Here is a 23,245-nt window from a genome sequence, read left to right as displayed (position 1 = left end):
TTATTGTTCTGACTGCGTTTTCCCAGAGTACAAAACGAAATAATCTTTCGTCAACATGTATTTGACTAAACGGTGAAGAGAGATTTCTACGAAGCCTCGGAAGTCAGACAGATCAATGGATTTGAGGTGTTTACACAAACGGCACCGTGATTTGTAGAAACTGGTGAGCGAGTGGACAGGCAAACAGGCCGATCACTCCCACTTGAAGGCTGGAAACAAAACGCCTCGGGGACATTCGTCTCAGGGCTCGCGTCCTCTTCAGACTTCTTCAAGCTGACTTAGCAGGAGACCTGTAAGCAAATAAAAAGCTCCCCACAAGCCAGGGAGGTAAATCCTTTCGCGAGTGGCGTCCGGGGCTCAGAGCGGCTTGGGGGGGGGGCGTGAGTGACTCGCCCGGAGCGGAGCTGGGAGAGACCCCGCCTCCCTGGCCGCTGGGCCCCCGCCCCAGCCCCTCCCCCGCTCCTCCCTCCACCCTCCCTCCCTCCTGGGCTGAAACTCTGGCCGAAGGAGAGCAGAGACAGCTCTCTCTCTCTCTCTCTCTCTCTCTCTCTGGCCACCGCCGCCTGCCTCCTGCCCCCTGCCCCCGCTCCATGGTGACCCGCAGGCCGGTGACATGAGTCTGCCCCGTGTTCTGCTCGCCCTGCTGCTGCAGGCCTGCTGGGCCACCGCGCAGGACGATGTGGCAGCCTCGAGGGCCATCGCCTTCCAAGGTGAGTGGACTTGCCGCGTCTGGGACTCTGCCCTCGGCTGTCGGGTGAGGCCAGCCTGGACCAGACGTATCAGCTGTGATGCCCCAGTGGGACCCCAGCCCCTTCCCTTGCTGCCCGAGCGCTCAGATGCCGCGCGGCTGGCGACGGACCCCGACAGGAGGAGGCTGAGCCGGGGCTCAGCCCACAAGCTCCCTGAGCGCCTGTCCCCGCGGGTGCTGCCCCCTCTCTGCCTCTCAGCTCCTTTTGATTCCTTGCTGGTGGTCAGTCAGGAAACACGGTCACCTGTCCCCACACCCCCCCTTCTGAAGGTCATGCCCCTGGTAGTTTTAAATTCAACTGGGAAACGCGGTAAGAAAACGGCCTCAGCTGTGGTGAAGGGCGGACTCCTCGCCCTTCCGGGAGGGTGGGACTCTGAGTTGCCGCAGGGGTGCTGGCCGGGGAGGCAGCTGGTGGAGGACGCGCCTGGGGAAGGTGGGCGCAGGGCGTGAGCTGCAGACCCTCCTCTGGTTCCCGGCCCAGACTGCCCCGTGGACCTGTTTTTCGTGCTGGACACCTCTGAGAGCGTGGCGTTGAGGCTTAAGCCCTACGGGGCTCTGGTGGACAAGGTCAAGGCCTTCACCAAGCGCTTCATCGACAACCTGAACGACAGGTAGGACCTCCGTCCTCCCGGGGCCGGCCTGCCTGGTGTCACCCCTGCCGTGGCCCAGCCGGCAGAGCTGAGCCGCAACCTGCTCGGCTGGGTCCGCATCTGAGAAGGGTGGTGCCGGCCGGGCTACTCGAGTCCCCTCCCCGAGTCTGAGTGGTTCAGACAGGCCAGGAAAAAGCTGAGTTTGAGACGGAGCAGGCCGGTCGGCCGGGAGGGCGGAAGGGGCAGTGCAGCTGCCTGGGCTCCGGGCCCCAAACCCCGAGGAGGAAACAGCTCCCCACCTCTACAACTGAGCGGGCGTGGGGAGCTGACCGAGGCCCTGTGGGTCCGTCCGGTGTCTGGAGGGGGTACTCCCCGCCAGCCACCGGGGCACCGACCACTGCCCAAGCGGACGGTCAGAGCCCACACCCCGGGCCCGAGGTCCCAGTGTCCCCCATGTCCAGAGTCCTGGTCGGAGGGGCCCCCAGCCCAGTCCTGGCTTTGGCAGCACCGTGCATCCACTCACTCACAGGGAAGCCCTGGGCAGTGGGTGTGGCCAAGCACAGGACACGCCTGCAGAGGGGCGGCTCAGGGCCACAGGGCGGGGCGGGGGGGGGGGGTGCTCAGCTCAGACCAGGTTCCTCCCCCTCCCTCACCTGCACAGGCCCCGCCCCTCCTCCCACCCTGTCCCTGCTGACCCAGGCGCCGAGCCTCCCACGCACCAGAAGGGGCCGCAGGGACAGAGGACAGGCCTGCCCAATGCAGGGACTGTGGGACTGAAGCCCCAGGCCTCCCGAAATGCCCGGGTTTATGAGGCCCAGGGAGGGCCCCGGTGTGGACGTGCCTCGGGGAGGGGGTGCCAGGGCAGCCCTGCAGCCCATCGTCCCGCTCCAGGGGACTCTGGCCCTGTGCCTCAGTTCTCCCGCCTGTGAACTGGGGGCTCTTCCGCTGTCGGCGTTGGGTCTCCGCAGGGTCATCCGTCACCCGTCTGCTGATGGGCTGCAGGCCTGGCCACCCCCGGAGACCATCGACTGAGGTGCCCGGGGCAGAGAGAGGAGGCCACTCAGATCCAGGGGTCCCCACCAGTGTCCCTGCCCTGCCCACTGTCAGCGGCCCCACTGCTGTCCATGGAGGGTCTGCACCCCACCCCGTGGCCCTGGAGCAGGGTCTCAGCACACAGCTCCTCGTCTGAGGCCCTGGAGAGCCGGGGACATGGTGGTCACTAGCTGGCCGCCCCCGCCCCGTGTGGCCCCCGGTGCCGGGACCCAGGGTCTTAGGGCCGCTCGGGAAGCCCAGGCCGGGGCCCGCAGGCTCCTCCCTCTTGGGGCGAGACGGGACCGGCCATCTGTCCACCTGTGACATGGTGGCAGTTCTGCCTTCGGGTGGACACAGTAGGGGAGCAGGCCTGGGTCTGGGGAGGGCCGCTCACCTCCGTGGGGCCCTCAGGTACTACCGCTGTGACCGCAACCTGGTGTGGAACGCGGGCGCGCTGCACTACAGCGACGAGGTGGAGATCATCCGCGGGCTCACGCGCATGCCCGGCGGCCGGGACGCGCTCAAGAGCAGCGTGGACGCCGTCAAGTACTTCGGCAAAGGCACCTACACGGACTGCGCCATCAAGAAGGGGCTGGAGGAGCTGCTCGTGGGGTGAGCGCCCGCCTGCCGCACCTCCCTGATCGCAGCCTGGTCGGCCACACTCCAGGGCTGCCGCTGGCAGGCCAGGCTCTGCTGCCCAAGGTCCCCAGGACCAGTCCCGGTGGCCGAGGGGGTCGTGCTGCTGACCACCGCCCGGCCTGCGCCATGGCCGCCAGGGGCGCTCTCCACCCCTCTGTCCTTCCCTCCAGCGGCCCACTGTCGTCTCAACCACTGAAGGCAGAGGGGGCCTGAAATGAGATCCCACAGAGCTTTATTTCCTGTTTAATGTCCTTTCCTATGATCCCATTTGTGGCCGGATCAACACAGAGAAACAGGAAACGTTGCCTTGGGTCTGGGTCTCCCTCCAGGGTTTCTAGCCCCCTGACCCTTACCTCTAGTCTAGGGGTCTCAACTCTGCGGTTCCAGCGGGGCCCTGAGCTGTCAGGGTCAGTGCTGGCCTGAGGGGCCAGGCTGGGTGGTCTCACCTCTCCCACCCCCTGCAGGGGCTCCCACCTGAAGGAGAACAAGTACCTGATCGTGGTGACTGATGGGCACCCGCTGGAGGGCTACAAGGAGCCGTGCGGGGGCCTGGAAGATGCCGTGAATGAGGCCAAGCACCTGGGTGTCAGAGTCTTCTCTGTGGCCATCACGCCCGACCACCTGGTAGGACCCCTGCCTACGCTGGGCGGGGGGTGGGGGTGCACAGGTACAGGCATAGCCTGAGGGACGGGGGGGCTCCAGGGGAGCAGAGGTGGAGAGGGGCCCGGCGCTCCCACCGTCACCAACGTTCGCCCTTGTTCTGGTCACATCCACGCCAGGAGCCACGTCTGAGCGTCATCGCCACGGACCACACGTACCGGCGCAACTTCACGGCGGCCGACTGGGGGCAGAGCCGCGACGCGGAGGCCGTCATCAGCCAGACCATCGACACCATCACGGACATGATCGTGAGCGCGGCCCCGCCCTCCCCGCCGTGTCCAAGGTGCCGGAGGTCCCGCGCCTGGGAATGAAAACTAATTTGACTTTTCTCTTTCACTTTTCAGAAAAATAACGTGGAGCAAGTGGTAAGGCCCCCCCACCCCCCGCCCCGCACCATAGCGTCACCGGCGCCCGTTTGCCCAGCAGCAGGCTGAGCGCGGGCAGCCAGTGTGGCTGTGCCCGGGCTCTCTGACGTGTCCCCTGTCCCTTCCTCCGCAGTGCTGCTCCTTCGAGTGCCAGGTGAGTGTGCCACCCCCGCCCCAGGCCCCCCCCCCCGCCCCGGCTCTGCCGCCTCGCGCTCACCGTTCTCTTGTGTCTTGCAGCCCGCCAGAGGACCTCCCGGGCCGCGGGGCGACCCCGGGTATGAGGTGAGTGGCCGCGTCCTGTCCGTGCTTTCCTCCTTGGGGTGGGGGGGAAGCCTGGGAGAAATGTCCCTGCAGCCTGGCACCCAGGTGTTAGGGACGCGCTGGACCCCAGGCAGCCGTCCTGAGCGCTCACCCAGCGCGAGAGAGAGTCCAGGCGCCGTGACCCCACGCCGATGTGGTGGCCACGGGCTGCCATGGGGTGGGGCCTGCCACTCCGGCCTCTTCCCCATGGGGGAGGGAGCGGCCTTTCTGGAGTGACCACCCCTGTGGCTTCGCTGCTGGAGGCGGGCCCTCCGTGGGACGGGCAAACATGGCCCAAGGCCACGACTGCTTCGTGCGGAGGTTTTGGAGAACAAAGTTAGTTCCCAGGATTCACAACCTGGGATCTTGCTTGTGAAAGTCCACATTTCTGGCTTTTCCTAGAAAGTGTCAGGTGCAGTAGCCGTGGAGCCACACGGCTACCTCCTCCGGGGGGCTTCTGCGCCCCACCCACCCCGCCCGCCCCAGCAGCAAGAACAGGCGGAGAGAAAAGATTCAGGGGTCACTCCAGCCTGCGCCGGGCAGCCCCAGGACCCGGTGGGGTGTGTGGGAGGGGAGCGTGGACCTGACCACGCAGGTCCCAGGATGGGCCACGAGAAAGGTGCCTGAAAATAACATGGACACTAGGGACCGGATGGAATAGCTTTTTGGACCTTTTTTGTTCGCAAGTAGAGGGTCCTTCTCACCAGCTTTTCAGAAATAAACGGAATTTGTCCTCTAACCTTGATCTGCTCTGTATTCCAGGGAGAAAGAGGGAAGCCAGGGCTCCCGGGAGAGAAAGGAGACGCCGGAGACCCCGTGAGTGCCGAGCCCCTGACCAGGGGGATGGGGGCGCTGAGAAGCCCGAGCCTGGGGAACTGGGCTGCGGAAACTTCCGGAAGGATGGCTGGCTTCTGAGCACCATCGCCATGTGGCCTGACCCTCAGAGGACACGGCCCTCGTGGTGGCGAGGACCAGGGCGCACGCGGCATAGCCGTCCTTCCAGCAGCCCCTGCGCAGGAAGACCCCCCGTGCCCCTCAGGCGCCCCCACAGGCCCACCTGCTCTCAGAAGGCGGGGGCAGGGGGCAGCCAGCAAAGTCCCAGGGCCTCTGCTTCAGCCACGGCCAGTCTCCCCTCTCCCCGTGGCCCCTGGGGGGCTCTGGACCTCCGCCTCCCTGGAGCTCCGCTGAGAGCCCCCGGGAGGGGTGGGTGAGGCCTTCATAGCAGGGCGCTTCTCAGACGCAGGTCAGTGGCCAGCCAGCCAGGTCTCTCCAGCTGACCGGGCCTGAGTAGGGTGGAGAGCAAGTGGGTTGGATGGGGGCTGCCCCTGCCCCCAGGGGTGTCTAACGCACCCCTTCCTCTGTTGCAGGGAAGGCCTGGGGACCCCGGACCCGTCGGCTACCAGGGCATGAAGGTGCGTCTCCCCCTCCCCTACCACAGCCTTTCCTGGGGCCTCAGGGCATCAGGCCTGGGGCGCCCCTCACAGCCCCCTTCCCTCCTCTGTTTGCTGTCTAGGGAGAAAAAGGGAGCCGAGGGGAGAAGGTGAGTGACATGAGACTTCGGGGGGTGTCCCTCGGGGCACAGAGCGGCCCCCTACTCTGGACAGGGACGATGCTGCCTGTTCCCAGTGTGGCTGGGCTGCGATGAGCTGGGTGGTGGGGAGGCGCCCTCCTTGGGGACCTCGCCCCACGATGGGGAGACCAAACCTCTCACCCTTCCTTCCTGTCTCCTCAGGGCTCCAGGGGACCCAAGGGCTACAAGGTGAGTGTGGCCGGAGGGGCAAGACCGGTGGGGACACTTCCCTGTGGGGTGCAGTCTGACCTTGGTCTGACCTTCTTTGGTTTTTGCACTTTGCAGGGCGAGAAGGGGAAGCGTGGCGTGGACGGCGTGGATGGCATGAAGGTCACCCTCAGCTGGGGGAGGGCTGGAGGCGGGGCCCGTGTTTCAGGAAGGGACGGTGGGCAAGGCTGGCCACCCCAGGGCCGGAGGGTGGGTAGGGGTCTCATGTGTGGCCACCCCTGGGCAGCATGAAAGGCAGGAGACGTTTCCTGCCAAGCCCCAGGTCCCAGTGGACCCCAAGCCACCTGGCCAAGCTCAGAGCTCCTTCTGCCGGGTGGGGCTTTCTTGGGAAGCGGGTGGATGGGCCAGTGCTGAAAGGCTTGACCACTGAACCCGCCTTCCTCCTTGCAGGGGGAGACGGGGTACCCTGGCCTGCCAGGCTGCAAGGGCTCGCCCGGATTCGATGTAAGTCGCTTTCTCTCACCGACATTTTAAGACTAAGTCCTCAAGAGTGGAAGTTGCCTCAGCCCTCCTGCTGCCACACTAAGAAGTCGCACGGGCCACACCACGTGCAGACCTGCCCTTCTGGCTTGTCGCTCACGTGTGTGCAGCCCAGTGGCTGCGGTTTCAGAATGTGGTCTGACTCTGCGTCCTCTCCCCAGGGCATCCAAGGACCCCTTGGGCCCAAGGGCGACGCGGGTGCCTTCGGACTGAAAGGAGGGAAGGTCAGTGACTCAAGCCCGCGGCAGGCCAGGCTGGGGCTTTACGACCCACCGAGCGTTGAGCAGAAATTCCTCCTGGAAGCAGGTTCTCGCCCCTAGTCTGGGGGCCAGGCCCCACCGCCCATGGGGGATGAGGCCTCACCGTTGCCCTTCCTGGGGCCGTCAGGGCTGGGGTGGGGGGCCCTCCACCCTGGGAAGTGCTGGTCCCTGAGCCTCGGACACGTCCTGTCCCCACCACACCAGCCGCCCCTGCTCATCCGTCCGGGGCCTCTCTGGTCACCTCAGGAATGTCCACGTAGCCTGCAGCCCGCGGGTCAGCCCAGGATCGATCTGCTCACGGGAAATCTAAACTCAAGAATAAACAGGGTGGCGCTGATGCTGCAGTGGGCAGAGCAGTGAGGCATGAGGACTTCACGTTTTGAGTCTAATTCAGATCTGTCGCTGGGATTTTTTCCCAGCGGCAGGAAGTGCTGGGAAAGTTGGAGCAGTAACACGAACTCCGCCCCAAATGCGTCCTAGCAACGCACATGTCCTGGAGTGTGGGCCGAGGTCCCCAGCCTGGCAACAGTGGGCATCCACTCATGAGGCCCGGGCTGGCCCCTGTGGTGGCGGCATTTGAACCCAGGAGGCGGGTTTTGTGCAGAGATGTGGGTGTCTGGGGAGGGTCCTCTATGTCCGAGGTTCCTGCAGTCAGTCAGGGACGGTGGCCTGAAGCAGGGCCAGCGTAGGGTCACTGGCCCCCAGGACGGCTGGGCGTGGCCTCCTGAAGGCTGACCCTTGCATCTTTCCAGGGTGAGCCTGGAGCAGACGGGGAGCCTGGGAGGCCAGGGAACACGGGGCCCCCCGGAGACGAGGTGAGCATGCACACAGCCCCCCGATACAGTGGGGTGGGCGCCGGCCCTGGGAGGGGCCGCAGGGTCAAGGACAGTCTTCACTGTTGTCCCCAGGGTGAGCCCGGAGCGCCTGGTCCCCTGGGAGAGAAGGGAGAAGCCGGCGACGAGGTAGGAGCCCCTCCTCCTCCTGATGCCCGAGCCTCAAGCAGAGTTCCCGACGCAAACTAACACTCGTGTTCATTCCTCTTAATCCCAGGGAAACGCGGGACCAGATGGACCCCCCGGAGAGAGGGTGAGTGGAGGTGTCCTGGGCCTCACCACTTAGTGGCAGACGTGGACGGTGTGACCAGCCCTGTGGTCCCGGGTGGACAGACCCCGGGGAGTGTGCTGGAGCCAATGGGACCCCAGTCTCTGAAGGACGGGGCGCGAGATGGAGGGACTGCAAGTCCTGGTATCTGCTGGGGCGCCAGGCCCTGTGCCCAGGCCTCGAGCCCCCAGCCTGCACCGTCAGGGCTGCAGCCTCACCGCCCTCTGCTGCCTCCACACAGGGCGGCCCTGGGGAAAGAGGACCACGGGGGACCCCAGGCGCGCGGGGCCCGAGAGGAGACCTGGTGAGTCACTGTTCCTAAAGCTGGGACCCCATCCCCTGGGGGCAGAGACCGGGGCCAGGCCAGGGTCAGGCCGTCAGAATCACAGGACACGCCACCGAGGCCCTCTGGCCCCGAGATGTGGGCAACCCACGCCCTCGCCTCCTATTTCCCAAATATACCCCCCGACACACACTTCTTGTGCGGGAAATGCAGCAGCTCCTGCCCTCGGGCCCCGCCCAGACCTCCAAGCTGCGTGGCCCCGGGTCACCTCCAGGGCCTGGGAGGCAAGGTGAGCTGGGTGGGGCTTCTCCACTCACCACGGATGACCAGGGAGCAGCCCCCTGAAACCTCACCCAGGCACGCCGTGGAAGCACGTCCTCTGCAGCGTGGCTGCCACCTTCGCGCCGCTGGCCGGGTCTGGCTCCACGGGCTTTCCCCGAGCTGCGCTTATTCCTTAGCTTGGCCTTTATTTAGCTGCCCAACTTCACACTTTCGCAGCTGGCTCAGCGAGCCCCGCCCGCCGCACGGCTGGGCTCTTCCCGCCAGAGCTCCTGAACGTTTCGCAGACGGAGCCTCTTCTGCAACTGTCTTCTTCCGGGGACGGTTTCCCTTTGTTAAAACTTCAGGAGCAGGAATGTTGGGAACGGCTCAGCGGCTGCTGCTCGCTCACTCCGAGGCCCAGCGGCTTCGCCGTCAGGGGCCACGCTGGGCTTCGTCTGCCACGTGGTTAAGCGGGAGAGTCTGGCGGGACCCAGAGCGTGGGCACCGAGTCACACTCTGCCCGGTTGGAGAGGAGAGCAGGCCTCACCCTATGGCTCCGGGGTTAGGAGGCAAGGGTGCTGAGCCCCAGGCCTCAGATGCGGCTGGCCCTGTCCCTGCTGGAGATGCAGGCGATGCCGCTCCCCGTCCGCAAGAACGGGGTGCTTCTCCAGGCTGTGCTGTCCCCCTGGGGTGACACGCGGACGTAGGGGCAAATGCTTCTCCTCCAGATGCGTGTCCAAGGCATCCCGACGGGGAGAGTGAGTTTAGCCAAGTCCAAGGTCAGGGGAAGAGAGGTTTGTCTTTCTGACCCCGGGCCCCCCAGAACCCCACGCCCCCCCCCAAGCAGGGGTGAGGAAGGACAGCAAAGCAGGGACGATGTAGCTTTGACCCCCTTTCCGAGCCCAGTGCTTCAGGTCAGGAAACAGGACTGAAGGCCAGACTGTGCCTCCCGGAGGTGCCTTGGACAAACGGGGGTGGAGGTCTGGTCAGCCCCACACAGCTCTGGGACCCGAGGCCGGGTGGACGATGAGATGCCTCCCGGCCTCGGGGGGGCTGCTGGCCCCTTGTCGTGGCCCCTTGAAAGCACAGGTCACCTGATGGCCAGGCACATGGCCACATTGTGGGAAACACGTGGGCAAGCGTGAAAAGGAAGGACGAGGCTGGCCCACAGCAGACGGCGGCCCTTCCTGGCTGTGTGGGAGCTGCCGGGCCCCCGGCCTCGCCTGGTGGCCACCCGGGGCGGCTGCCCTCTTCCATCTCCACCTCAGCGGCTTTTCCTCTCCAGGGTGAAGCTGGACCCCAAGGTGACCAGGGACGAGAAGGCCCCATTGGCATCCCCGGAGACCCGGTAGGAAGCCCGGCTGCCGGGGGGCAGGGGGGGAGCTGCTGCCAGTTCGGATCAGCTCACAGATTTAGGGGGAGGTCCCTTTTCTCTTCCCACCTGGGGTGCTTCCTGCAGGGGCAAGGCCTGGAGACCTTGGGATGTCTGGGGTCGGTGGGGGGCCAGGGTGGCTGGTGCAGATTGGGAGCTGGGCCCAGTGCTCCCAGGGGAGCCCTGCCTCAGGGTGGGCGCCTGCCAGGGTGCAGCCCTGAGTGTGCAGAGCCCCGTGCTGCCCCCAGCGCTGCCCTCAGGGGGAGGAAGGGTGCCCTGGCTCGGCTGGTGCTGGGGGAGGGCAGTGGGCTTGGAGGCCGGGCTGGGGCATGCGGGGGCAGGGCGGGCAGCAGCGGGGGCGTGCTGGAGTCGGGGGACCTGGGGACCCCCTGGGACTGAGCCCAGGGACTGAGCCCAGACAGGGGCACCCCACATTGGAGACAGGGTATGTGAGCCTCTCTCAGTGTTTGGAGCCCAGAGGTGAGATCCTGGCTGGAAATTGATTTGGGAGTGTTGGTGCACAGAAGGTTCTAGAATTCCTGGATGTGACCTTCTAGAGGCCATGCTGGGGATGAGGAGGACAGTGGAGGCCTGAGGAAGCCGCGGGCTGGGTGGAAGGAGGGGGCGGGGGACAGGCAGGAGGCTGTGAGCGGCTGGGGGCGAGGCACAGGTGAGACGACCCTCCCCAGGGAGCATCATGCCCGCCGCTGCTCTCAGCCCATCTTCTCCAGACCCCGGCCCGGGGCCAGCCACGGGGGTCCACGAGTGGAGGGTGGGGACAGGATGCACGCAGAGGCGAGGCAGTTTGGGAGGCAGTCCGCGCTGGGCAGGCCTCGGCCAGAGGGACACCGCTGGTGGCCAGTGCCTCCTGGCAGAGGTCAGCAGGGCCTGCTCGAGCTCTGGCCCTGGGGGAGCTCCCTGGGGGAGAACAGGAAGGGGGCACACAGCCTGGTGCTGCCCTTGTTATCGGGGTGCTGGCCATCCAGTGGGGAGACAGACCACACGTAGTGAACATGTAGCAAGCTGACCTATGTGCGTGGTGAGGACGCCTGGCTGCAGAGGTAGGTCCCGCAAGGCCCTCGAGCCCGCCCGCTGCCTCCCGTGGGGTGAGGGCTGCCCCAGGGTCCACGAGCCCCTGAGGGCCCCTGCGATTCGGGGTGCTGCCGGGCTGGGCGTCAGCCGGCTCTGCCACTGACCTGCCATGCGGCCTGTTCCTTGGCGCCCTCGGAAGGGTCTACTTCCTGCCCCTTCTCGTCCCCATTGACTGTAACGAGATTGTCTGCAGTATTTTGCTTTACAGAAAAATACTGTAGGGAGTCCCCTGGTGGCCTAGCGGTTAGGATGCTGGGCTTTCACTGCCGTGGTCCGGGTTCAATCCCTGGTAGGGGAAATAAGACCCTACAAGCTGCACGGCATAACCAAAAAAAAAGGAAAAATACTGTCATAAATATCAACATCCATCTGCCGTTCAGTCAGCTCATCTGTCCATCTGTCCATCTGTCCATTCATCCATCCATCTCTATCCGTCCATCCATCCACCATCTGTGTACATGTGTGCATCTATCCCTCTATCCATCCACCCATCTGTCATCTGTCTATTCATCTATCACATACATATCTGTGGATATATGTACCCATCCGTCTATCCATCCGTCTACCCACCCAGCCGTCCATCCATCCATCCACCCTGAAGAGCTTCCCAGGCTATGTCCAGAATGTAAGTTCTTAGCAGCAACATTTCTCAGCCCCAGTGGTGTGTGTGTGAGTTAATATTTGCCGAATAATCCTACCTACTTCTCTGTCTGGCCCCCAAGAGTGTAAAAGAGGACGGCTCCCACACCTTTGCCAGGATGAGCTATGATCAGACTCCTGCCGTGAGCCTTCTCTCCCCTCTTGCTTTGACTGTTCATGGGTTTACGGGCCAAGCGCGGTCTCTGCCGGTCTGTTGAGGCAGCTCTTCATTTCCCACCGGCGTCTGTGTTTCCCACGTTGATGGCAGGGGGCTCCATCCATGGTGCAGACATTTTGTCAGTTGTCATCTGCGTCCTGACCTTGTCTATGGTACCCTGTGGTTGAGGATGTCCTGCTCGTTTACAAAGATTTACAAATGTGCTCACGCCTTTTAGTGTATTTTTTGCTTACGTCTTTGATCTGTCTGGAGTAGAGACTGAGGGGCTGGAAGAGAGGTGAGCTTGGCCTGCTTGGCTTTTTCGGCGAACGGCCAGCCCGTTGTCACAACACACGTAAACGCAGTCTTTCCTGCTGGTTAAAACGCACTTCCATCATGTTTAAACCCCCTCACCTACGTGTGCCTCTTTCTGGTCTGGCTGTCGCACATCCCTCCTCTTTCCATTTCCACCCAGTTCCCATGACTGTAACTCATGTGGCCTCAGGCGGGCTGGGCCTGCTGCCTGGGCGGCTTCCTGGGCCCCTGCCTGAGCCCCTGACTTTCCTGGACGGGAACAAAGGAGCAGTAACTGCTCCTGGCCGGTGCTGCCGGGACAAGCTGCCCGTATGATGCAGGTCTTCCCTGTGGCACCTTCAGGAGGTCATTCGAGACTCTGAAGGGACGAAGCTCTAAAAGCAGAACCGACACGGGTTCATGGGACCATCCCAGCAGCATCAGTTTTCAGTCATGATAGTCACTGCAAAGAAAAGGAAACGACCAAGAACGTGGGGAGAGAGGGAGGCCCCACCCCAGGCGGTGGGGACCCCGGCTGCTGCTGGGGGCAGCTGCCCCCTTTGGGAGGGGGCCCTGTGTCCCCCCAGCCTGTGAGCGACCGGAGACGGTCCCCTCCCGACCCGTGGCTCCCGGCCAAGGAGGCGCTTGGTCACCTGGACATTCGACTTCTGGGCCTCCAGGCTCTGGCTCGTGTGCCCGGCCCTCCCAACCCCACCACGGACCCGCGACCGACTCCAGGCCCAGCAGGAGGCCGGCTCCGACCCCAGGGTCCATGCAGAGAGTTCTGGGAAATGTGTTTTCCCAAATCGCAGGAAAAGGCAGTGGAGAAACAGAGGACAGGGTCCCATCGTCCCGTGGCAGGCCCAGCCGTCCGGCCTCGCCCGTCCCACGTCCCACCGCGGTGGGCGGCCGGTCCCACCTGCGAGGGTGCCAGCTGCCCACAGGAGCTCCGCCCGAGTTTGGTCTTTCTGTGTCTTAGGCAGGCCCTTGAGTCCCAGTTTCCCAGGAGGTGCTACCCGGGACCAGGAGGTGCCGCTTTTCTTGCCCCGAGGCAGGTCTCGGGGCCCCAGGCTGACCCCCTGAGCCCCCGTGTCCCCGTGGCCAGCATGCAGGGAGCGTGATGCTGGTGCTGGCCAGGGCGCACAACCGCGCCAGCTCCCGGGCCGTGGCCACGGCCGGCCCCCTGCCCGGTGTGGGGCGGCAGCGCGGCAGCAGCTCCTGGCCGGATAACGGGCGTCATGCACGTTTGTGGCGGGAGGGCAGCCAGCAGAGAACTCGTGACAAGCGCCGCCTCGTGACGGGGCCCAGGGGATGGGCCTCTGAGTCCAGGGTCCCGTTGGCGGGGCCCAGGGGATGGGCCTCTGAGTCCAGGGTCCTGTTGGTGGGGCCCAGGGGGGCAGGCGGGCCAGCAGCCCCCTGAGTGACACACGCTTGCCCTCCTCGCTGGGGCTTGGCTGGGGGCATCTGCGCAGTGCTCAGGGGACCGAGAGCCTGGCCCCGGGAATGCAGGGGTCACCTCCAGAGAGGGACGGGGATAGAGCAGCCAGCAAGTGCGGGGTCTGAGGCCTGGGGGGCTCCTCTGGGGCAGAGGGGGACCGATGGCTGTGTCCTCTCTCTGCAGGGTGAGGCTGGCCCCACTGGACCGAAAGGATACCGCGGCGACGAGGGGCCTCCAGGGCCCGAGGTGAGGAGCCCTCCCCGCCCCCCATCCTAGGAGGGGCCAGCCCTGGACCCAGACCCCATCCCGTACCCAGCGCTTCCTTAGGAGATGCCCCAGGCTCCTTACCTGTTAAAACTGTTTCATTTCACCTCACAGTATATGTGACTCTTAGAACATTTAGAAAATGAAGAAAACTACAAAAAGAAATCTAAAACACGCCCCAGAGATAAGCAACATGAAGAGTCTGGCTTATTTCTTCCCAATTCCTTTTCTTTCTTTGCATGTTGTGCCGTATAAATGTGGCTTGGTAAGGCTTTTTTGTTGTCTTTTCTCATCATGAGCTCAAACCTTAACGATTTTTCAGCACGTTATTGACATGCTCCCGTTGGCCATGCCTGTAGCTCTATCTGCTGATTCCTCCACCCCCACCGGATGGGCTCTCGGGTTTGAATTTCCTGCAGTGACCCCGTGGGTTTCTGTCCCTGTTCTGGTCACCTCCTCCTTGGGTCACTCCCTGGGTGGACCACTGGGCAGGTGTGGCCTCTAAGGCCCGAAGGTTACACGGCCCCCAGGATCATCGGTTTAAAACCCTTCTTTTAGTCATTTCTGTGCTGCATGAAGACGTGTATTTTATTTAATTGTCCCTCTTTCCTCCAAGAGACCTTGTGCCTCTGAGCCTGTGTGGCTCGCTGCCTGGTGTCCACTTCATTTTCTCCTCCTTAGGGCCCCGGAGGAGCCTCAGGGCCCCCAGGACCCCCCGGAGACCCCGGGCTGATGGGCGAAAGGGTGAGTGACGCAGGGCACAGGGCACAGCCCTGGTAGGGGGGCTGCCTGGGACCCCAGAGTCCAGAAGCAGCCGGCCTGGGCGAGTCCCACAGTGACTGGACACGGTCTGCTCTCCCAGGGTGAAGACGGCCCCCCTGGAAACGGCACCGAGGGCTTCCCCGGCTTCCCTGTGAGTGCCCCCCGACACCCCCTTTGGCCAGTCGGGCACACGGGCTCCGTGGCTGGGATTGCCCCTCGTGGCCCCCCGCCATGTCAGAGCCCGGCGTGACTGTCCTGCCTTCCCTGCAGGGCTATCCGGGCAGCAGGGGTCCTCCCGGGATAAATGTGAGTACACGCCCTTCCGCTCCGTCGGCCCCTGGAGCGCACGTGCACGTTCAAGCACATCGCTCCCACACCTGAGCAAGCACACGCGCGTGCAGAGGCACACACGCGTGCACACACTCACACGCGTGCACACACTCACACGCGTGCACACGCTCACACGCGTGCACACACACACGCGTGCACACACTCACACGCGTGCACACACACGCGTGCACACACTCACACGCGTGCACACACTCACACGCGTGCACACACACGCGTGTACACACTCACACGCGTGCACACACTCACACGCGTGCACACACACACACGCGTGCACACACTCACACGCGTGCACACACTCACACGCGTGCACACACACGCGTGCACACACTCACACGCGTGCACACACTCACACGCGTGCACACACTCACACGCGTGCACTCACACGCGTGCACACACTCACACGCGTGCACACACACACACGCGTGCACACACTCACACGCGTGCACACACTCACACGCGTGCACACACACGCGTGTACACACTCACACGCGTGCAGAGGCACACACGCGTGCACACACTCACACGCGTGCAGAGGCACACACGCGTGCACACACTCACACGCGTGCACACACACACGCGTGCACACGCTCACACGCGTGCACACACTCACACGCGTGCACACACACACACGCGTGCACACACTCACACGCGTGCAGACGCACTGTCCCCCGCAGCCCAGCTGTCGCCGAGGCACCCCCACCTGCGTCTCCGTCTCTGGGAGCCCCAGCCGGCCCCGGGCGGGGTGCCCCTGCTGACACTTCCCTCAAGAGCCGAGGGCTCCACCGCACCCCCCAGAGCCCTGCCCTCCCCAGGAGCCCAGGCCCGCAGCACCCACCCCAGACCCTGGGCCCGGCTCCCCCTAACCACGTGCTCCCCTGCAGGGCACCAAAGGCTACCCTGGCCTCAAGGGAGACGATGGAGAAGCCGGGGACCCTGGAGAGGACGTGAGTGCAGAGCCCACAGCATGCTGTGACATCCCGGGCCGGCCTCGGCCTCGAGGGCCCGGACCCGGAGGGCTGTGGTGGCTCCGAGGGCGGCTGGGGGTCCGGGGTCGAGGGTGCGGTGGGCAGGCTCACAGCAGGGGGTCCAGGGGCTCCGGCCACGTGTGGCAGTGCCTGCAACACCATGCTGTCTTTCCAGAACAATGACATTTCTCCCCGAGGCGCCAAAGGAGCAAAGGGCTACCGAGGCCCCGAAGGCCCCCCGGTGCGTTGGCGGGCGCGGGCAGGTGCCCCACCCAGAGGCTGCAGAGGCTGGGGTGTGGGGTCGGGAACCTGGGAGCCAGGCTCTGGGGAAGGGCTCGGGAGGCGGGGCTTCGGCAGGCAGGATGACGGGGACGGGCAGTTTCGGGGTGGGGGCTTGAGCAGGCAGGGGTGGGCAGAGGAGGGGAGGGTGGGTCTCCAGGTGAGGCATGATGGTTGCAGCAGGGCCCGGGGCGGTGCCTGGATGAGGCTGGGCACCCTGCCCCTCGCGGTGGTGTCATTAGACCCACAGGGACACTCTGCCCCGGGCCGTGAGCACCCACAGACCACCAGGAAAGGGCACATTAGACAGTTGTCGCCCAGCGGAGGGAGGTAGCAGGTTCCCCAGCCCTTAACGTGCAGAAGCCTCAGCTGCCCCTAGTGTTCGGGGGGCCCTAAGTGAAGGTGGGGTCAGCCGAGGGCTCCCGTCAGACCTGCAGCCCAGGAATCGGGCAGGGCCCCAGCGTCCACCCTCTCCTGTCCTTTCTCTGACAGGGACCCCCAGGACACATAGGACCACCAGGGCCAGACGTAAGTGGGGTGTTTGTGAACATCCTTGGGGGCCAACTGCTCTGGCCCAGGATCCTGTGAGGGTGGGGAGCTGTGACAGCAGCAGGGAGCCGTGATGGCGATGGGGGGGGGGGACACGTGATGGCCACAGGGGGGCACATGGTGGCCGTGGGGGTGTGATGGCCGCAGGAGACATGTGATCGCCATAGAGGCACATGATGGCCATGGGGGGCATGCAATGGCCACTGGGGGGACACGTGGTGGCCATAGGGGAACATACGAAGCCGGGGGGGGGCACATTATGGCCGCAGGGTGGACATCTTATGGCCACGGGGAGACACATCTTTGCCCCCACAGGAACATGTGATGGCCACGGGGGGCGGGACGTATGGCCACATGTCAGGGACCACATCAGGTGCTCATGCCTGCAGGCAGGGGCCTCACAGGCAGAGCAGGGCACACCATGGGAAGGGAGACACCCTGCCCAGCCCAGCCCCTCTGTGGTCCCAGCTGTGGTCCCAGGGGATGGGGACCTGGAAGGCTGGCCTCACCCCAGAGCCTGGGGCAGCCCTGGAGGGGTCACAGCAGGGCCTGTTCTGTCTCATGGGAGTGTCTCACCCCCTCCCCAGGAATGCGAGATTTTGGACATCATCATGAAAATGTGTTGTGAGTATCTCCACCTTTGAGTAACTGTCCTAACTAGAAGGAGTGTCCTGCCACGGTGCCGGCCGGGGTGAGGCAGGCAGGCGGGCAGGCGTATGCCCACCCACGAGAGTCCTGGTGGGCCGGGGAGGGCTGGCTGGAGGGTTTAGTCTAAACGACCACGTAATTTCCTCTTTCTCCTCTTCCCAGCTTGCTGTGGTGAGTGTCACTCTTCACCTGGTGTTTCTAGCTTTCGAGTGGACTGACCCCGTGGGGGGTGGAGCCCCTCGCCCACACTCCCGCAGCCCCGGGGTGCTGGCCCACCTCGTCCTCTCCCCGCTCACTCACACAAGCAGGCACGGGGGGACGGGAGTTCTCCCGGTGCCCCCGGGTCCTCGAGGCCCTGCCCCTCGGGCTGCCCTGCTCTAGGAGGGGTCCTGGGAGGGGCCCCGAGGCTGAGCCCGCCACCGCCCACAGAGTGCCAGTGCGGCCCCATCGACATCCTGTTCGTGCTGGACAGCTCCGAGAGCATCGGCCTGCAGAACTTCGAGATCTCCAAGGACTTCATCGTCAAGGTCATCGACCGGCTGAGCAGGGACGAGCTGGTCAAGGTGAGGTGCCCAGGCCTCGCTCGAGGACGGAGCTTCCCAGGAGGGGTCTGTCCTGACACCAGAGTGGAAGGGCCGGGCGCTAGGGGCCATGGGACGGACGCTTTGCTTCTCGAAAGCCGAAGCCCCCAGCCCACCAGAGCATGAGAGTCACCCCGGGGGCCCGGGGGCCGGTCCAGCCTGGGACAGGTGGTGGGTGGAAGGGCGGCCCAGGAGGGGCATGGGCGCCTCGGGGGCCCTGGTGGGGGCCGCTCCCGACCGCGGCTCCCGTCCCCGTGCAGTTTGAGCCCGGGCAGTCGCACGCGGGCGTGGTGCAGTACAGCCACAACCAGATGCAGGAGCACGTGGACCTGCGGGACCCCAACATCAGGACCGCCCAGGACCTCAAGGAGTGAGTGCGGCTGCTCGGAGCCGGCCGACGCACGGGGCCCCAGCGGCCCCCGCAGCCCTGCCCCCAGCCCCGCCCCCAGCCCCGCCCCCAGCCCCGCCCCCCACTGAGGGCGGCGCCGTGGCCCCACCCCCAGCCCTGCCCCAGCCCCGCCCCGCTCCCCACTGAGGGCGGCGCCTTGGCCCCACAGAGCCATCAAGAAGCTGCGCTGGATGGGCGGAGGCACCTTCACAGGCGAGGCTTTGCAGTACACCCGGGACCGGCTGCTGCCGCCCACCCAGAACAACCGCATCGCCCTGGTCCTCACGGACGGCCGCTCGGACACCCAGAGGGACACCACCCCACTCAGCGTGCTCTGCGGCCCTGACATTCAGGTGGGGCGGCCTCCGTGTCTGCGCTGCCACCCTTGCGCTCTGGGGCTCGGGGGACTGTCCCCACCGGGGGCCACGCCAACACTGCCCCTCCCCCCAGGTGGTCTCCGTGGGCATCAAGGATGTGTTTGGCCTAGCCGCGGGCTCCGACCAGCTCAACGTCATCTCCTGCCAAGGCCTGGCGCCCCAGGGGCGGCCGGGCATCTCGCTGGTCAAGGAGAATTACGCAGAGCTGCTGGACGATGGCTTCCTGAAGAACGTCACCGCCCAGATCTGCATAGGTGGGCATGGGCAGGGCCCCCCTCGGCCCAGGCGTGTCCTGCTCTGCTCTCACGGTGACCCTCCGGCCATGGGAGCCACACACCCACGGCCAGCAGCACGCCTGCCGCCCCCCCCAGCCGCTTCCCGCTCTTCCCCGAGGAGGCCGTGGCCTGGCTCCCTCGTGGTCCAGCGTCCTGGCTCCCTCGTGGCCCAGCGTCCACACGGGTGCCCCCCCCCCCGAGTGTGGGCTGCACCGCATCTCCCGCCCGTCATCCTGGAGCCGTGAGCACACGTGTGCGCTGGGGTCTGAGGCTCGGCCGTGTTTGGCTTTGGAGTCTGAGGCCCCTCAGAGGTGCCCATCTAAGAACACACTCACCATGTCCATCTGGGCCTGGCCCAGGGTCAGAGCTGAGTCCGTGGTGCAGACAGCTGGTCGGCAGCCAGAGAGAGCTGCAGGGTCAGACTCGGGGCCCTAGCCCTCCCGGTGGGCACGTACTCAGCCTTGTCCAGGGACAGCGTGGCCCGGGCTCTGAGCTGCAGACCACCCTTCCTCCTCTCTGAGCCTTGGTTTCCCCATTCTGGGAAGGGGGGCTGCCTCACTGGGCTGGTGCCCGGGGGACACCCCTCCTGGTGGGTGGAGGGGGCCAGCTGTTTAGCAGCATCAGCTGTGCTTCCATGGAGATGCCAGCTGTCCTCTTGTTGGAGGGCTACAGGTGGAACAGCGGTCTCTGAGATCGCTGGGTCCATGCTGTGGGGTTTTCTCTCTTACAGACAAGAAATGTCCAGATTACACCTGCCCAAGTGAGTACCGGGGGAGGGGGAGGGGCTCTCAGGGCGGGGCACCGGGTGAGGAGGGGGGAGAGGCCACAGGGCGGGTGGGGCCAGGCTCTCCGGGGCCTCGCTGTGTGCTCACGGCCGCCCCTGCCCACAGTCACCTTCTCCTCCCCGACCGACATCACCATCCTGCTGGACGGCTCGGCCAGCGTGGGCAGCCACAACTTCGACACCTCCAAGAGCTTCGCCAAGCGGCTGGCCGAGCGCTTCCTGACGGCGGGCCAGACGGGCCCGGGCCAGGAGGTGCGCGTGGCGGTGGTGCAGTACAGCGGCACCGGGCAGCAGCGGCCGGAGCGTGCGGCGCTGCAGTTCGTGCAGAACTACACCGTGCTGGCCAGCGCCCTGGACACCATGGACTTCTTCAACGATGCCACCGACGTCACCGATGCCCTGGGCTACGTGACCCGCTTCTACCGCGAGGCCTCGCCCGGCGCCGCCAAGAAGAGGCTGCTGCTCTTCTCCGACGGCAACTCGCAGGGCGCCACGGCGGCCACCATCGAGAAGGCCGTGCAGGAGGCCCAGCGGGCAGGCATCGAGATCTTCATGGTGGTGGTGGGCCCCCAGGTGAACGAGCCCCACGTGCGCGTCCTGGTCACCGGCAAGGCGGCCGAGTACGACGTGGCCTTCGGTGAACGCCACCTGTTCCGCGTGCCCAGCTACCAGGCGCTGCTGCGCGGCGTCTTCTACCAGACGGTGTCCAGGAAGGTGGCGCTGGGCTAGCAGCCGGGCCACCGCCGCTGAGACGGAGAGTGAGAAGGGGACCCGAAGGTTCCTGACCCACCCGACTAGCTAGGCTTTTTAAAGGAGAAGCTTGAAAGGCCGTGATTCAGTGCTCTGTGTTCTGCCAGGCCCTCTGAGCGGGGTGTTGCCGCCCCTGACCCTGGGCTCTGCCGGCCCCCTCCCGCCGCCCACCTGAACCCGCACCTGACTCGCGCTGCCGGTCAGGGTCCCCTAATCCCGAGTCAGAACCCCTAAGCCTGGTTTCTCTTTCCTTTCTGGGGTCAGCTGTCACCGCCTCCCCTCCCCCACTCCCTCGTAGCTTGACTTTCCTTCACGAAACACTCACGCCTAGAGTCAGGTCTCCCAGGGAGCTCGCCCGAGCCCTGGTGAGCCGACACCTCCTCCCAAGGCTCTTGTCACTCACCCCCGGCCAGCAGAAACCGCGACTCCTCGACCCCGTGTCCCAAAAACCCCAGAGCAAAGGTGCTATCCTGCCCCCAGCCCCAGCCCAGGACGCAGAGGCCTCGCCCCGCCCCCCGGGGCAAAGTGATGCATTTCACCACAAAGGAGCCAAAGCTCTTTTCCTCAAGGGAGTGATTGGTTCTCCATTTTACTGAAGGCCTCCCTGGCACTTTAGTTTTACTCTTACTCCTTCCTGTGGTTTTTCTCAACGTGTCCATGTCGGCGACTTTTCCAAATAAAGGCTGTCACTCTCCTTTCCGCGGTCATCTGTCCGAGGAGTTAAACCCACTCGGCGTTTGCACTTTGCACCAACAGGAGGACTCAGTGGTGCTTGGGGCGCCCCACTCAGAGCCAGCTGAGGTGCCTCCCCCCTCTTCCAGGTCTGGGGCAGGAGCTGGGAGGGGCCCTGACACCCTGGGCTGCAGAATCAGAAGTGGATTCAGTGGGGAAGGGCAGCTGGAAGAGCCAGTCGGCTCCAACAAGATAAATCCCCAAAGGGCCACAGCATCCCGGCATCAACCCCAGCTCTGGCCTTCTAGAGGGGCTGGCAGGTTTGGGCCTGGATTCAGAGCAGTAAGAGGGCCTCCCCCAGGAAGTCGGGGCGGGGGGGGGGGGCTGCGGGGGAGGGGCTGCAGCTGAAGAAGGAGGACAGGAGTCCGACGCCCTTTGGCATCGGGGTCAGGAGAGGCGGGTGGGGCCTCCGCGCAGGCCTAGTCATGGGGGACCTGGCTAGCGTCCTTGGGTGGGGCCCCCCGCGGGGCGACGGCACCCCACCCCAACCCCTCACGCAACGGGGCTGTGAGAGCCGAGCGCCGGGCCGCGGGGACTCGGGGGGGAGCGGCACCCATGTAGAGGAGGGGTCAGGAGTCTCCCTAGGGGCTCAGCCCCTGCCTGATGTCACACTCAGCTCCATGGGAACCCAACAGCTGCTGGCGGTAAGTGTCCACTGCCCCGCTGTCACCAGGAGCCTGGCCTGAGGGGTGACCCCTCAGCGGTGTGACCTTGAGCCAGTCACCTTCACCTCAGTGCCCTCAGCCGCAAATTGGGCTCGTAACAGGGACGCACCCACCCGAGGCCTCACCCCCTCACATCACACGCTTCTCCGTTTGGGGCCAAGGCAGCTCGAGCCCCCGGACGTGGCCACGGAGGGGAGGCTGAGGGCTTGCAGGAAAGGGCAGCTTTAGGGGAGCAAACCTGGTCAGGGAGGGGGCGCCGGGGCTCCAGGAGCCTCTGCAGGACCCCCCACAGCCCCCACCAGGCCCAGGCTCCCTCCTGGGGACCCCGGGTCTGAGCCCAGGTCGGGGGGCCGAGGCATGGGTCTGGGGGCTCCCCCCACTCGCAGGCCTCCCCACCCCGCCTGGAGGTGGTCACCCCAGGGACCTCTCCCTGAAGGACAGTGAGAAATCAGAAACTTCCCCTTTAAGAGGACCGCGCCTTTAATCCGTGAATCACCTCTCTAACTGGAGTCCCTGGCTGGGACCCGGCGCCCCGGCCAGATAAGGACAAGCATCCGCCTTCATTCTTTGCAAACTGCTGTGAGGGAAACCTCCAGCCCACACGCCCACGTCCCTTCCAAGTGTGTAAAGGAAACGTTCCAGACCGTCAGGTGAAGTCCCGCAAACGAGTGCAAAGCCAGTTACCCGCTCCCGTCGGTGGGTCAGGATCCCGCCTTGCCTGGGCCCTGTGGCTCCCTTCTGCGCACAGTTGGAGCTACCAGGCACTGGGGTGGCCGGGGGTGCAGAACACCATCAGGGGGCCGGCCGCCCCCTCTTTGTCCTGACCCGCACTGCCAGGGGCGGCACCCGGCGTCTCTCCTGGCTGCCCCTCCCCGGAAGCCTGGTCCTTGCAGTGGGATCCCAGGGGCGCTCGGAGGCCCCCTGCCAGCCCCACCTGGAAGCTGCCCGTCCGTCGCAGGCAGGCGCGGGGCAGACAGCGCGCACGCAGCCCATCTCCGGGATCCCTTTATTCCGACCCAGCCCCGCAATCCCTCCGAGTGTTTGTGGCATCGACCTCGGGGCTGCGGCCTCCACGGGGTCCTGCCCGGACGGCAGAAGGGCTTTGGCCTCACCTGCCTTGGTTTGTGTTTTGTGACTACTTTTTGTCGTCCTTTTGCTTTCGAACTCCAGACACGCTGTCCTGGTGTGCGTTCTGAACACGGCCTTCAGGGGCACTTAACCCTGTCTGATGGGCTTTGTTGTTCATGGAAGAGTCGATCACCTTCACATTGATTGCTACAGCCAGTATTTGGTCTCCATGATGCGTTTTTGATGCTAAGAATGTGCAAGAAGGAACACTTTTCCATCCATGATTTTTGAGGGCCGG

General features: G+C 65.0%; 1 protein-coding gene across 1 annotated transcript; it reads left to right on the top strand.

The window, feature by feature from the left end:
• Positions 1 to 547: 547 nt before the first annotated feature.
• Positions 548 to 20,498, top strand: COL6A1 (collagen type VI alpha 1 chain). The gene is given in 37 exon segments (XM_082839076.1): positions 548 to 710; positions 1,230 to 1,359; positions 2,782 to 2,982; positions 3,474 to 3,633; positions 3,789 to 3,917; positions 4,014 to 4,034; positions 4,168 to 4,188; positions 4,272 to 4,316; positions 5,097 to 5,150; positions 5,702 to 5,746; positions 5,848 to 5,874; positions 6,067 to 6,093; positions 6,190 to 6,234; positions 6,523 to 6,576; positions 6,774 to 6,836; positions 7,625 to 7,687; positions 7,781 to 7,834; positions 7,923 to 7,958; positions 8,215 to 8,277; positions 9,803 to 9,865; positions 13,693 to 13,755; positions 14,455 to 14,517; positions 14,636 to 14,686; positions 14,806 to 14,841; positions 15,768 to 15,830; positions 16,027 to 16,092; positions 16,623 to 16,658; positions 17,267 to 17,303; positions 17,490 to 17,520; positions 17,522 to 17,686; positions 17,688 to 17,708; positions 17,710 to 17,890; positions 18,169 to 18,278; positions 18,466 to 18,649; positions 18,747 to 18,927; positions 19,679 to 19,708; positions 19,839 to 20,498. Coding segments are annotated over 37 exon segments (3,339 nt in total). The 5' UTR covers positions 548 to 613; the 3' UTR covers positions 20,462 to 20,498.
• The last annotated feature ends 2,747 nt before the right edge of the window (positions 20,499 to 23,245 follow it).

This window comes from Leucopleurus acutus (assembly GCF_964270905.1).
Source record: "Leucopleurus acutus genome assembly, chromosome: 5".
NCBI classification, from domain to species: Eukaryota; Metazoa; Chordata; class Mammalia; order Artiodactyla; family Delphinidae; genus Leucopleurus; species Leucopleurus acutus.
This window is presented reverse-complemented; position numbering and strand designations above follow the sequence as displayed.